The 15,560-nt window shown below is 39.0% G+C and overlaps 1 protein-coding gene across 1 annotated transcript in view; it reads right to left on the bottom strand.

The window, feature by feature from the left end:
• The window catches only part of LOC118006689 (integrin alpha-2), a 101,659-nt gene that overhangs the window by 16,897 nt on the left and 69,202 nt on the right, over window positions 1–15,560 (bottom strand). The window contains exons 14-20 of the mRNA XM_034999445.1: window positions 11,156–11,359; window positions 10,065–10,201; window positions 7,421–7,560; window positions 4,248–4,399; window positions 1,384–1,494; window positions 727–809; window positions 155–296 (exon numbers count right to left, since the gene is read on the bottom strand). Of these exons, the coding sequence (XP_034855336.1) occupies window positions 155–296; window positions 727–809; window positions 1,384–1,494; window positions 4,248–4,399; window positions 7,421–7,560; window positions 10,065–10,201; window positions 11,156–11,359 (969 nt within the window). The remainder of the gene's footprint in view (window positions 1–154; window positions 297–726; window positions 810–1,383; window positions 1,495–4,247; window positions 4,400–7,420; window positions 7,561–10,064; window positions 10,202–11,155; window positions 11,360–15,560) is intronic.

The following is a 15,560-nucleotide window of genomic DNA, read 5'->3' as shown; positions in this document are numbered from 1 at the left end:
TAGTTGGGAGCCCCAAAGTTAGTATTGATCGCACTTAGGTGTAAGGTGCTTCTTCAGATAGCATACATGACACGGGGGTGTGGGTGTGAGCAAGGTGGTCACTAATGTCAGGCAGGAAACACAAGAGCGGTGAGCCTGGAGTGTCGTCACCTACCGGCATGGACCAGGAAGCAAAAAACAAGTTTTCTGAAAAATCAACAACAATTCTAGTGTTGTATGCACTTTCTCTTTTGTTTCTCAGTGTTATTGAAAATGTTAACCTTCTGTTTTGGTTGCTGACAATAAAGAGTTGATCTCTGTTAAAAGGAAAAAGGTAAAAAAGAGAAAACAAAGTAAGGTTAAAAAGGCCGGTGTTCAAATACTTCACTCATTTTAAAAATAAGAAGATAAAACTCTTTAGATTTGGAGGACTGAGAAAGTTGTTTAATAAACCATCTTCATAGTAAAATGATGCAGACAACAAATAGGTTAATGCTATTAGATCTTCTTCTTCATTGATTTTAATTACATTGCAGGGAGAGGAACCAGCCCAAATACAAATGGTTTGAGATTTCTTACTGTTTTACTCCTTTATGGATGGTAGAAACTGAAATTCAGATTTTAAGGGTCTTTATTAGTTACGGATGTTTCTTTTGTAGAAAAAAATCTCCATAAACATTCACTTGAATAAAGTGATCTAACGTGTCTTATTTCTACATTTTACACTGAGCTCAAGAGCAGACTTACTGAGTGGCTGACAGTTGTTGGACATCTAGAACTAGATCCGAGATACAAACTCCATCATCCCCACAGTCCTTGTAGAAAGGGATCTACAAAAAAGGAAAAACAATCCCACACATTTGCTCTTGAGTTAAAAACCAGACTGTGGAAGAATACATGTAGAATTATCCCATTTATGTAAAGCTCAAAACCATGCAAAGCTAAACAACATTTTAGGAATATATACATGGTTAGCAACATAGGAAGAAAGGCATCAATAAAGGCAAAATGCAAGGTGATGATTTGCCTGGGGGAGCAAGATGAACGTGGATGCAATGGGGGTAGGGAGCGATGCAGAGAACATAGGTTTTGGTAACATTTTTTAAGTGGGTGGTGAGCACAAGGTGTTTGACTTTGTGGTTATTTATTTCTTCAAAAAATATCTATTGAACACCTATGGTGGGCCAGGCACCGCTCAGGGGGCTGGGAATAGAGCAGTGAAGAAGATAAAAATCCCTGTCCTTCATGGAACTTGCATGCTGGTGAATTTTGCACATGTAGGTATTTTCACGTAGAAGACGAACAGTTGAAAAGTTATGTCCTAGGTAGCTTTCAAACACGACCGCAGCGACTATGAAGCTTTCTTAGCCAGTCTGAATTCCAGGAAGGGCAAACCGCACTCACACTGAAGACCTTGGCCTTCTCAGAGTAGACTTCAAGGGCGGGGCTGGTGCCAGGGTTTTCCAGACTGATGTTCACACGCAGATCCAAAGAGTTGACAACGTCAGAGGGCTTCTAAACACACACGGACAGAGCGAGGCGGTTTACTAGGGCATGGCAGCTGCAAGCAAGAAAATGACCACTAATGTGTTCATAAGTAAGAACACAGTGCCCTCTCCATTATGGGGAATATCATTGTTTTGAATTTTCCAGACTCTTGCTTCTTTTCTGTCTTAATCCTGCCCTTAGCCTCTCCACTGCCAAGAAACTTAGAGACTTGAGTTCAAGTAAAAATCGGAAGCAGCAATTCTTTTTTTTTTTTTTTTTTGATGATACATTGTTTTTTTTGTTTTTTTAAAGATTTTATTTATTTATTTGAGAGAGTGAGAATGAGAGAGAGTACATGAGGGGGGGAAGGTCAGAGGGAGAAGCAGGCTTCCCGCCGAGCAGGGAGCCCGATGTGGGACTCGATCCCAGGACCCTGGGATCATGACCTGAGCCGAAGGCAGACGCTTAACCATCTGAGCCACCCAGGCGCCCTTGACCAAAGAGATTTTAGAAAGAACATAAGCATTCCTAAATATGAATTTTTTTTAAAAGATTTTATTTATTTATTTTGAGAGAGAGAGAATGAGAGAGAACACATGAGAGGGGGGAGGGTCAGAGGGCAAAGCAGACTCCCCGCCGAGCAGGGAGCCCGATGCGGGACTCGATCCCGGGACTCCAGGATCATGACCTGAGCCAAAGGCAGTTGCTTAACCAACTGAGCCACCCAGGCGCCCAGGGGTAAGCACTTTTAACATTTGGTAGGCGAGGCTCTGGAACTGTCCCCCATGCAATCACATATAACACACATATTAATTTTGAATGGATAGGTATGAAAAAAAAAGCAGTGCTCCTTGTAAATGTCCTGCAATGTGACTCCTCAGGAGATAGTTATTGTTAGCTATTTACATAATTGTCAGAATGTTTTCTACATTTGTAAATATATGTACATTTACACTAGTGGGTTTTTATGGCATGTGCTATTAAACTTGCTTTTTTTTGGCATCATCTTATAGGCTCTGTACCTCATTCTATCGCATTTGGCAGCAATCTACCTAATTTTTTTTTTTAAAGATTTATTTATTTATTTATTTGAGAGAGAGAGAATGAGAGACAGAGAGCATGAGAGGGAGGAGGGTCAGAGGGAGAAGCAGACTCCCCACTGAGCAGGGAGCCCGATGCGGGACTCGATCCCGGGACTCCAGGATCATGACCTGAGCCGAAGGCAGTCGCTTAACCAACTGAGCCACCCAGGCGCCCTGAAGCACCAATTCTTAGTTAAGCTCACCAGTAATCTTGTTATTCATACACAATTTATAAATATTTAGAGGATATGCCCAGTTTTAATACTTAAAAGTCCTATCAGTACACGGCTCTCAGGTTGTTGGCTACAATCTTCCCAGTTCCTACGGCCAAGACTTAGGAGTCCTGAGGTATCCTGACCAAATCTCCGGGAGGGCCTATTATGACCTAGATGGGAAGGTGCTCAAGGCTGGCTCTCAGGAAATGACAAGAGAACTCCCTTCCTTGGTCAAGAGCCTAACTCTGCTCTATAGAACCAGGCAAAGGGGGGTTCCTCAACTGGCTGCAAGGCTGGCACACAGGATGCGCTTGGGATTGATATCCAATACGGTGTGTTAACTGAAACAAGATCTCTTCTCTGACCCAAATCACACACATTTTCTTAAAAACTTCACAAGTACACATCAGCATGAACAGGATATATATGCGAACAACAGTTTGGCTGACTTCATTCCCCCCCAGGTTTCATTTGATCTATGACTTAGCACAAAAATAGCAGACAATGAGAGCTGGCTTTTAGCCCTTTAAAGGATGTGTATAATTAGCATCTTCACAACAAAAAAGGTTCAGGCCTTCCTAAACAAGACTCCTTTAACATGAGCAAGAAATTAAACAATGCAATTGATTTTAATTCTTCTATTAACTCTGTTTTTCCAACTACATATTTAGTAGTTTTTGATATGTGATCTCTGTATCATTCATCTATATCAAAAATATCTGGGAATACTCCTTAAATCTGCTTATACCTTGGGCCTTTAAGCCCAAACTTCTGGTGGTGGGAACCCAGAATATGCATTTTATAAAAGTTCTCTTGGCAATTCTTATGCATCTTGAACTCTGAGAACCATGTTCTAGGAAAGTTCTTAAGCAGCTCTTTTAAAAATGGTTTCCTGAGGAAATCACACTTTCAAACAACTTACATGGTTCTGGGGGGAAATAGTCATATAATTTATAAAATCAATTTTCTGTTGGAAATTTTCCCCTGAGAAGCATTTTTCTTACTTGCAAGATTTTCAAAATTCATGTCAACTATAGTAACTATGGCATAAGACTGGAGCAAATAATTTTTACCTCATCCTTCACCTATATTAATTTAAATCCAATAATGGAAATCACAAATGGAATTGTCCTTTTCAGCAGCTTAAAAATTTTCCCTGATAGGAAAATGCTAGAATAAAACTTACTGTCTACAAAAGCTTTTCCTGTTAAATGTTTAAGAAAGCACTGTGTTTGATTTCTTTAAGAATCCTATTTTTAGCCTTTCAGTTGTAAGCCCAAATAAAATTTCATGCTAGTAACATATTAGTAGAAGGCGACCATACGCTAGCATAAAGAATATAGGATTTCCTACTTATAAAATTAGACAAGAAAAGCATTAATTAAAAGGGCAAGCATTTTCTAACTCCCAAGCTTCCTTTTTAGACTTTGACCATTCATGAGTCATTCAGAGGAAAAGATGAAAGAGAGGACTGAGGCCTCACCTGTATGTGGATGGTGTGCTCAGCGCAACTCTGTGCTTGGCTTATGAGCATATTCTTCTGCAGGCACCTTTCATTATTTTCTTTAAATAAACCCCTGGAGGTTACTCTGGATGAATACAGGTCTGCATCAATTGTGATGTTGTAGATAATGGCTATGATAAAAATCACAAAGAAATTTTATTGCAAATAAACATTTATAGAAAAACCATCCCTGCCTTATTGTGTCTTACTGGGTGAAGTCAAGGACTTCAAGAAAATATAAAAACAGTCTTTCCATGAATGGATTGTGAGCAGTGGATGGCCACGGCATTTGTAATTCAGACTCTGGTACGATATAGGGAACTGTGGTTACAGAGAGAGGGGATTCAAAGAAGCATGGCTTGAAGAGTGGGGAACAAAGTGGACTTGCCACCAGGAAATCTACAGAGGGAATTTGGTCAAATTATTCACTTCCTCAAGCATCGGTTTTATCACCCCTAACATGGTAATATGATAAAGGAGGAGTTACTGAGTGCCTACAATTGAACACATTCTCAGATGTTCCCTTATACAAGTTTTACTATCAACCTGGAAAGTGGATATGATCTCATATTTCAGATACTAAACAGAATAAAAGAGGTAAAATAAACCAGCTCCATTCACACAGCTAGGTCACCGTCAGAAATAAAGCTAGGGTAATTTTAAAATCAGGGCTCATGTTCTTTCGGCTTCCATGCGGTTGTGAGGATTAACTGTTATTTGAGATCAACTCTGAGGGAACACCCTAGATGCTTTATTTGGGGCAGGGGGAAGGCATGCAACTCCACAGTAATAAGTTTGGAGTCCGACAGACTTGGTTTGAATTCTAATCCACGATTTATGAGCTCTATGACTTTAGGCCATTTGTGTAACCTCTTTGAACCTCCATTTCCTCATCTATAAAACAGAGATAATACTACCAACCCAGGGAAATGAAAATGAAAAAAAAATGCAATAAAAACTGATGTTAGTAGCCAATATACAAAGTATCAGAGCCTTCAACTAGAGTCTGCTGTCCAAAACTGAGAAAGAAGACCTGATGATATTCAAAGCATCAGCTGCCTTATCTGGGGTTACTCCAACTTATTTTACTATTTTCAATATTTTAAAGGTTGAGTGGACTTCCAACATACATTAATTCTACAGGTTACCTTTAAAATATCTATTAGAGATGTTGGATAATTTTTCTTGCTCCAATGACTTAATGAAGTTAACAAAGATAGATAAAATATAAGTGAATCAAATGAACTAAAAAGTGGTGAAAATGATATAAAGGAAAAATGCCAGGGAGGCGAATATAGCCAGGATAGAGTTAGTACACATGGTAATACTAGATCATTTTTCTCAAGTAGCCTGTGAAAAGGATAGCCTCATAGGCAATAAATCAATTTTTTAGGTTATTAACTTTAAACTGGAGCAAGTACCTGATACAATAAATAATAAAGACCATATGCTTTAGAAATTTACTTCTCAAAGTTGTGAAGATGGGATTCTGGTCTCACATACTATTATTGCCAGACAATTAAGTGACAAATGATCATGACTGGCTTGTCTGTGTGGACCTGGAGACATCAAGGAAAAGGTCCCCAGTGGGAAGAAAGCCCAAGTAAGGACCTTCTCTGAAGGCGGAAAGCTGCTTTCCAGTTACAGCAACAAAGCCCCCTCAAAAAGAGGAAGATTTAGGAGACAAATCCATGCTTTCAGGCCAGGAGAGTGAACCAGCCAGCCGTTTCTGCCAACTAATACATTTCCTGAATTAATGTTTTAGGCAGACTAGCCACTTAATGTTCCCCCCCACCCCAAGCTTTGTTGAGATGTGATGGAGATATAATATTGTATCAATTTCAGCTATACAGTGTAGTTATCTTATATATGTAAATATTGGGAAATGATTACAATAAGGTTAACAGATCATCACCTCACACAGTTGCAATTCTGTGTGTGTGTGTGTGTGTGTGTGTGTGTGTGGTGAGAACTTTGAAAATCTCTCTTAGCAACCTTCAGATAGACAACCCAGTGTTGTTAGCTATAGTCACCATGCTGTACCTTGCATCTAGCCACTTCGTGTTTATACAGGAATGGTTTTTGACTCAACTCTCCTGGCTACTCAAATGGACCTGGTACAAGGCAGATCTGTGAGATGTGCTACTCAGAGTTGGGTCAGCATTTGAATGCCTGAATGGAAAAATGCCAGAGAGCTATAAGAAGTAGGAAAATATGGAAAGTGTGCAAAAATGCGAATCTAACTTCTGCTTTATGTTTTTAACCTATGTATTTCTTGGTATGAATCATGACAAAGACTGAAAATAGAGAGGCAGGTTAAGTTGGTTTGTTAACCACTTAATGAAACACTTGTAGGAACTGCAGGTGTCTGAAGGTTAGAGCCCAAATCTGATGGAAGGGGGATGAGAACCCATGAAAAAGCAGCGAGAGAAAGAAGGCAGTGTTTAATCAAGTGCTAAGTCCATTGCCATGCTCTGCGGGTGCTGGAGCAGGAGAGATGAGAGTGAGGGGCAGTGGTGTGGAAGGACTCGGTCACACCCTGAAAGAGGGCTCGCTGGCCCAAGAGAGAGATGACAATTCCTGGTGACATTTGTCCAATTTTCCTCACTCTTTCTTGCTGGCAGGACACATTTCAGATTTTTACCCACTTCTCCAGATTATTTAGAACATTTAAAACACTGGGCACAAACTGCATATTGTTTATATTTTCTCTTCTTATCTCATGCCTATTAATTCCTCAAGAATAGGAATATTTGGTACTTGTGCTATACACACTGTATCTAGATCATGTCATAGCGGACATATGGCATAAAATATGGGTGTAACATCAGTGTCCTCTGTGCGTGCCCAAGGTTTGAGGTAAGGAACCCATGGGTAAAAGACACTTAGATAGAGATGGGAGAGCCTGGGACTAGGTCCAGAGATGGTAACCTTCTGCTGCAGAAATTTACTTTCTAGAAAAAATACAGGAAGCTCTAACCACATCTTCCATACCTAATTAACCATTCTCAGGCACCTCGAATGTGTGGCAACTTAAATACCTGCAAGACCCTTATTCCTTCTGGTCTATAAGCCCAAAGTATAGGTTATATTCAGGACTAAAACTCCACAAGCAAACCTATCTCCACACAGATTATTTCAGGTCAACCCACCCACTCGATCGTTTCGCTTAGTAGGTCTAAACTTGGCACTGAAACAGAGTTGGAGTTTTATGTCAGCATTCTTGTTGAACAAAGTAATTTTTTCTGGTGTGAACAAAGCTTCCACAGATACATCAGCAATACTCTGTGACCTGAAAGACATAAATGGAAACAGATAGGTTACTGCCAAGTGCACATGTTATAACCTTTACCTAGAGGACCCAGGGCCAGCATTATCAAATTATTCTCTGCATGATCTAAGCACTTGGGCAGTATTTCATACTTGAAAGCTCTAAAATGGCAGGTAGGAATAAGGTCTTCTGTGGTTGTGACTGCACTGCCAGCCCAATCCACATTTAATATTTTTTGTTTGTTTGATGCATGCATAAGTGCAGGATGTGAGTCTGCAACCTCTTTGCAAATAAAGTCAAAGTCACGGTCCCTTGTTGCCTATTGCCAACCACAAACAGTGATGTTTGCTCTTCCACAAAGGAAGGGAAGAGAGCAGGTGGCAAGGTGGGAGTGGCATGGCTGATGACCGAGGAGCGAGCGTGGCTGTGGCCGAGGAGCGTGGCCGTGGCTGAGGAGCATGGCCGTGGCTGAGGAGCATGGCCGTGGCCATCTCCCTGTTGCCTCCCTTAATGGCTGGCAGCAATTCTTTGATGTGTGGCATAGGACCATGATATCAGAACTAGCCTGATATCAGAAAATGGCTGGGGAGTCTCTCAGGCAGGGCGCTAAAGACTTCAGACTCTGGCACAGCCCTTGAGATATCTAAAAATCTCTCACATACACATGGCCTCATTTGCCCCTATAACACTCCTGTGAAATAGAATATTGTCTCCCTTTTATTAATGAAAAAGTCTGAAACAAACAAAAAACATTTAGTAACATCAATTTACTGAGTAATAGCTAGCATGTGAGGAGTTAGAGCTCATGATCTCCTAGTTCCTCTGCCTAGTTCCTAGTTCCTTTTGTACTTCAGCATAATGACCCTGTGTGCACACGCTCCGTTATTTACAGAGCAGCCAGTAGTAGTAATTAGTAATTTCACTGTTCTGAGAAGTACCGCAAGAAGATGCAGAAGACATTTTCTCTTTCATCTCAGGTACCATCTGAAGGACTTGAGTCAACTGAAAAATTGTTTCATCAGTTAATCATGTACCTATAGGCCCCATAATAAGCAGCCATAAAATACCTAACAACCAAGTACACCACGTCCTCAAACCTACAAGATCTAAAATGTCTAAGTGAATGTTTTCTGTAAGTCAATCTCTTTAAGAGAATCTTTTATCCCAGTGGAGATGGTGGCATTGATTGAAATGATTTTGTAAACTTTTTTTTTTTTTTTAATTCTCAGGAAGTTACCCAGAAAATCTAGTCTCAGCACCTTATAGGAATGGGACCACAAAATGGCAAGAATCTAGCTTGACTGATCACCTCAATAAATTGACCTGACTCCATGTGTCTTGACTTTTTGAAGAATCAAATCCACCTTTAAATAAAAAAGTTTGGCCATCACTGGCAACATTAACAGGGAGTATCGGGGTGCCTGGCTGGCTCAGTCAGTGGAGCATGTGACTCTTGACCTTGGGGTTGTGGGTTCGAAACCCTTGATGGGTATAGAAATTACTTAAAATCTTTTTTAAAAAAGGAAGTGTCATAGTATAATAATTACATAGGCTATGAAGGATGAAGCCTACCAAGATGGCTGGAGGGTGATGTTCCCTGGAAGGTATTTTTTAAAAAATTTATAAGAAATCATAAGTCCTGTGACTATGTTATCACACCTTGTATTTTTCTAATGCCATGTTACTCTTAACTGACTTTATTCAGTAAATATATTTTTTTAATGTGTCAGTCTTAAGTATGATCTGTGCATTGTTTTCCTCCCAGGTGAAGTTTTCATTAAAATGATGCACTCAAAACAATGCACTTCATTTTTTAAAAGCACATGTGAAATATTGTAGTTTATGTAATGTTGTTCGGTTCTTGAAGTATTTGGACATTTAAAACACAGTTTTCAACAGAGACAAATGAAATATATTTGGGGGGACTCTTGATTGAATGCTCAATTTCTTTCTGATTCCAATCCCTGGCCAATCCAATATATTTATATTTGTCCTTGAATCACACAGCTCTTGAATCCCCTATTGCTCCTCCCTGCTCTTCAACTCCTACTGAGGTCAGTGAGAGGTCAGCTAAACCTAAATAATGGCTTCTTGTTTATGACTAATAATTTCAAAAGTTACTTCATAACCACATGAGAAGTTATACTTCACTTGTGTGGTCTGAGTGTTCAGTATTTTTAGAGCATTCTCATAAGGCTTCCTTTCTGTGAGATGAGGTAAGGTTATTTGGAAGATAATATTCAGAAATATCTTAGATACCATTTCAAAGGCTCTGTCTTTTCTATGTCCTTTATCTGCTCACCATATAGAGAAGAGGAACTTGACAGCAATGTTAAATAAATATTTTTCTTCTCCCACAAGGAAAAACACATTTCTTCCTTTGACACATAAACTATGACACATAATTGTCCTGGAGTCTTCTAGAATGCATGTGGTATTTCCACAATTTCAGCACAGCTATCTGCTCTACTTAACAGGTCATTTTTTTAGTTAGCTAGTCTGTGTCTGGCTCTCAGCTGACTCACCAGAGCTGAACGACTTGCCCAAAGGCACCAACAGACACATCGGTGATAGAATCCCCATTTAAGTCACCATAACCATCCAAAGATCTCCCAAAGTACTGGAGCTGGCTCCTAAAGGCTCCATCGGATCCCAAGATTTTCTGAAAGAGCAAGTTTGACATGAAAGTATAATGTGTAACAACTGAAATGGGGGGGAAAAAAAGGAGCTTCTATACTGTTAGATTTTCTATATAGGTCCCTTGTTGCCTATTGCCAACCACACTGTTAGATTTTCTATATAGCCACTTCAAGTTGTTTTATTCTCCACACAATCCCACTGATTTTTCAATCACAGCTTTTCTCATCTGTTTATCATGCTTGCAGCCACATTAAAGAAACAGCATGAATCTTTAAACATAAAATCACAAAGCAGCAGACCACTGGGCTGAGCAGGATTTGAAGCGAGCTCAGGTATGATTGCTCTCCTAGACCATGTCTTTTAGGACTTCCCTGGAAAGTTGCCTGATCAATGAGGCCCCCTTGGTCACCCTTTAAACTACCTAATAACTCCCATCCCTTAACATTTAAAATTTTTTTTAAATGCCTTATCATTTATTATGATCTGGAACACTTTATCTCACTTACCTTATTTTCCCCTCTGTCTCCTCCACAAAAAATGTAAGATCCACAAAGAGCAGAATTTTATCTGTCCTGTTCTTTTAAGATTTTATTTATTTATTTGACAAAGGTCGAGAGAGAACACAAGTAGGCAGAGAGGCAGGCAGAGGGAGAGAGAGAGGGAGAAGCAGGCTCCCTGCTGAGGAAGGAGCCTGACACAGGGCTCGATCCCAGAACCCTGGGATTATGACCTGAGCCAAAGGCAGCCGCTTAACCGCTGTCACCCACCCAGGCACCCCACCTGTCCTGTTCTTTACAGTATCTCCAGACCCAGGACAGTGCTTGACACAGAGTAGGAGGCTCACTAAATGTTTGCTTAATGAACAAATACAGTTCTAAAATAAGTGGGATGGATCAGATTGTCTGCATGGTACTCTGTCACTCTAACATGATGATACTCACAAGTGAATGCATCACTATGGAACTCCACGGATTACCTGAGAATATCTAATGCGAATGGTGCTCTCGTGACCGTTGTAGATATACACAGCTCCAGAGTTCTGATTTTCCAAAGGTGAACCAACTATTACATCGTTAAAGCCATCCATGTTGATATCTGAAAGAGCTGCAATCGCTGAACCAAACCGAGCATTTTCAACACCCTCAGGGCCTTCAAGAAATTGGTGCCAATTCAAAACGCCCTTGCAAAGGGGAAGAGAGGGATGATTAAAGCAAACCTTCCAACTTTTATCATTAAAATTCACAGCAAATGATGCCCAAACCAATTTGTAAACTGTTAAAAGCAGACAGGATTTCAAACCTAGATTTCAAAATTCTCTATGATGAGAATTATAAATGAGAATTCTAGCAAGTAAGCTCATAGGATGTGTGCTCATAAACCAAAGTGAAAGGAGCAAATTCCCTACTGTGGCTGCACAACCTACATAACACTGCCCATATCTTTGCCTCTTTTCCCCCCTTAATATTAGAATCTTTACCTGTTTCCGAAACTTTTAAAATTTGCTGATGAAAATCTAGTATCTTGCATAAAATTAAGATGGAGACACAACAAAAAACACAGTATCTTATTTTAGACCTTTTGTTAAAAATTACTGAACAGTGGCATAATTATAATGGGACAGGAAGTAGAAAATGATACCATTAGATTCCAGTTCAAGATGGTAACCCTGAACTCACCCCCTTTCCCTGGAACCCATCAAATTACACCTATTAATAGAACAATTCCTCCTGAAAAACAAAACAAAAAGACAAAAAGCAACCGAGGGCTGACTGATCAGCTACTGAACAACCAAAGATAGAGAAAATGGCAAAAGAACACAAAGAGAGGCAGAGACACAGTAACAAAGGAAAACTGATGCTGTGGGGATGCAGAGTATGGTGAGGGCAGGCATAAATTCCTCTGTCCTTGGGCACAGAAAATAAGCCATAATTTAAAAGAGCAATTAGCATCTGAAAGAGACAACACTAGAACTCTGCCACATTGTGGAGGAGCTGCAGGCTAAGCTCTCCAAGTCAGAGGGACTGGAAAATGATGGTTTACATTATTACCATTCCACCTTAAAACTTCGGTCAGAACAGGGTCTGATCAGCAAATGAGCAGGTCTGGTTGTCTCTGTGAGCTCTCAACCTCACTGACCTCAACAAGCCCACGGTCCTCAAGCCCACACCAGTCTCAGTGGTGTGGTGCTGGGACACAGAAAAAAAGCCACAGTTTAAAAGGGCCAAGGAGCAGTGGGAACACTCTCTCCCCCTCCACTTTTAAGGCCCAGACTGGAGCAAGGGTCCAAACACAATCACCGTGGATTTAGATGCCATAACATACAGGTTCCAACCCCATAAATGGTAGGGTTCAGTCATCAGAGGGGGCTTGCAACATCAGCAAGCCCAGGGTCCATCAGCCCATACCAGCCTCTGTGGTGCCAGGGCACAGAAAATAAGCTGTGTAATTTTAGTTCTTTTTGTTTTTCTTGTTTGTTTGTTTTAATTTTTTAATTAAAACAAGTTTTTATTTTTAAATTAAAAACTTTTATTTCCTCCTTTCTTTTTCTTTCAAATTTTATTATTTTCTTTTTTCTGCAAAAAGCCACAGTTTAAATAACTAGCATATACAGCCACAGCTCCAGCCACCAGAAAAGTCACCAAGCACACACAGTCTGCAAAGGGACACCAACCTTCAAGTTTAGGAGCAGTAGCTGTTCTGCCTAATCCACAGAAACAAACACAGAAAGTCAAGCAAAATGTGGAGACAGAGGAATTTGCTCCAAAAGAAAGGGGGAAAAAAAACCCTCAGAAAAACAACTAAATGAAACAGAGATAAGCAACATGCCTGATAAAGAATTTAATAATTGTGAAGATAACAGGGCTGGAGAAAAAAGTGGAATATCTTAGTGAGACTTTCAATAAAGATATAGAAAATATTAAAAAGAAACAATCAGAGTTGAAGAATACAATAACTGAAATAACAGGGAATTAACAGTAGATTAGAGGATGCAGAAGAACATACCAGCAACCTGGATGACAGGGTAATGGAGAACAACACAAGCTGAACAGCAAAAAGAGAAAAGAATTAAAAAAAAAAAAAAAAAAGAAAAGATAGATTAAGAGATCTCATGGATGACAAAATGAACAAACATTTGCATTCTAGGGGTCCCAGAAAAAGAGAGGAAGGTGTAGAAAACTTATTTGAAGAAATAATTGAAAACTTCCCTAATCTAGGGAAGGAAATAGACATCCAAGTCCAAAAAGTACAGAGAGTTCCAAACAAGATGAACCCAAGGAGGTCCACACGATGGCACATAATTAAAATGTCAAAGGTTAAAGATAAAGAGAGAATTTTAAAAGCAGCAAGAAAGGAACAAAAAGTTACTTAGAAAGGAAAATCTATAAGGCAATCAGCTGATTTTTCTGCAGAAACTTTGAGTATATCCTGCCACTTTCTTCTGGCTTGCAAAGTGCTGAAAGGAAAACAAAACAAAACAAAACATACAGCCAAGAATACTCTACCAGACAAGATTATCATCCAGATTTGAAGGAGAGATGAAGAGTTTCCTGGACAAATGAAAGATAAAGGAGTTCATCACCACTAAAGCAGCCTTACAAGAAAAAATAAAGGGACTTCTTTAAGTGGAAAAGAAATGGCCATAATTAGAGATAAGAAAATTATGAATAAAAAATGTAAAATATGACAACATATACATAAAATGTAGAGAAGGGAGTAAAAAGGGAAGAAAAGGGGAAAAAGAAAAAGCCCCCCCCCCACCTTTGGAATGCCTTTGAACTTAAATGACCATCAAATTAATATAGACTGCTCTTTACTTGGAATGTTCTATGTGAACTTCATGGTAACCACAAGCACAAAACCTATGATAGACACACAAAAAAGAAAGAGAAAGAAAGCTAAATATAACACTATAGAAACTCACCAGTCACAAAGAAGAAGAAAAAGGAATAAAACAACCAGAAAACAAATTTTTAAAATGGCAAAAAGTATCAATAATCACTTTACATGTAAATGGCCTAAATGCTCCAACCAAAAGACATAGGGTGACAGTAGATAAAAAAACAAGACCCATCTATATGCTGCCTACAAGAAACTCACACCTCAGACCTAAAGACATATACAGACGGAAAGTGAAGGGATGGAGAAAGATTCACCAAACAAATGGAAGTGAAAAAAAGCTGGGTGTAAGTAGCAATACTTACATCAGACAAAATAGACTTTAAAACAAAGACTGTAACAACAATTATTACATAATGACAAAAGGATCAATCCAAGAAGAGGATATAACCATTATAAATATCTATACACTCAACACTGGAGCACCGAAATACATAAAGCAAACACAAATGGACATAAAGAGAGAAATTCATGGTTAGTAGGGGACTTTAACACCCCACTTCTGTCTGGACCATCCAGACAGAAAAATCAATAAGGAAACAATGTCTTTGACCATCTTTGGACCAGATGGACATAACAGATATATATGGAACATTCTATCCCAAAACAGAGTACTCACTCTTTTCAAGCACACATGGAACACTCTCCAGAATAGATTACATACCAGGCCATAAAACAAGCCTCAATAAATTTAAGAAGATTGAAATCATACCATGCATCTTTTCTGATCACAACAGTATGAAACTAAAAATAAGTCACAAGAAAAAAGGAAAAAACACAAACATATGGAGATTACACACCATGATACAGAACAACCAATAGGTTAAAATGAAGCAATCAAAGAAGAAATAAAATACATGAAGATGAATGAAAATGAAAACACAATGGTCCAAAATCTTTGGGATGCAGCAGAAGTGGTTCTAAGAGAGAAGTATACAGTATACAGTGATACAGGCCTACCTCAAGAAATAAGAAAAAAGCTCAAACAATCAAAACTCACACCTAAAGGAACTAGAGAAAGAAGAACAAACAAAACCAAAGGAAACACTAAAGATCAGAGCAGAAATAAAACACCTAGAAACAACAACAACAAAAAAAAAAAGAAAAAAAAATCAGTGAAACGGAGTTGGTTCTTTGAAAAGGTAAACAAAATTGACAAACCCTTGGCCACATTCATCAAGGAAAAAAAATGACCCAAATTAAAAAAAAAAAAATCAGAAATGAGAAGAGCTGATACCACAGAAATACAAAGGATTGTAAGTGAATACTATAAAAAATTATATACCAACAAATGGGACAACTTAGATGAAATGGTTAAATTCCTAGAAACATACAGTCTTCCAAAACTGAACCAGGGAGAAATAGAACATCTGAAGAGACCAATTACAAGCGACAAAATTGAATGGCAATCAAAATAATATCCAAAAAAAAAAAAGAAAAGAAAAGAAAAAGTCCAGGACCAGATGGATTCACAGGGGAATTCT

Source organism: Mirounga leonina, unplaced genomic scaffold, assembly GCF_011800145.1.
Source record: "Mirounga leonina isolate KUSES-001 unplaced genomic scaffold, KU_Mleo_1.0 Mir_98, whole genome shotgun sequence".
Lineage (NCBI taxonomy): Eukaryota > Metazoa > Chordata > Mammalia > Carnivora > Phocidae > Mirounga > Mirounga leonina.
Note: the sequence above shows the minus strand (reverse complement) of the source record. Positions and strands in the feature narration are given on the sequence as shown.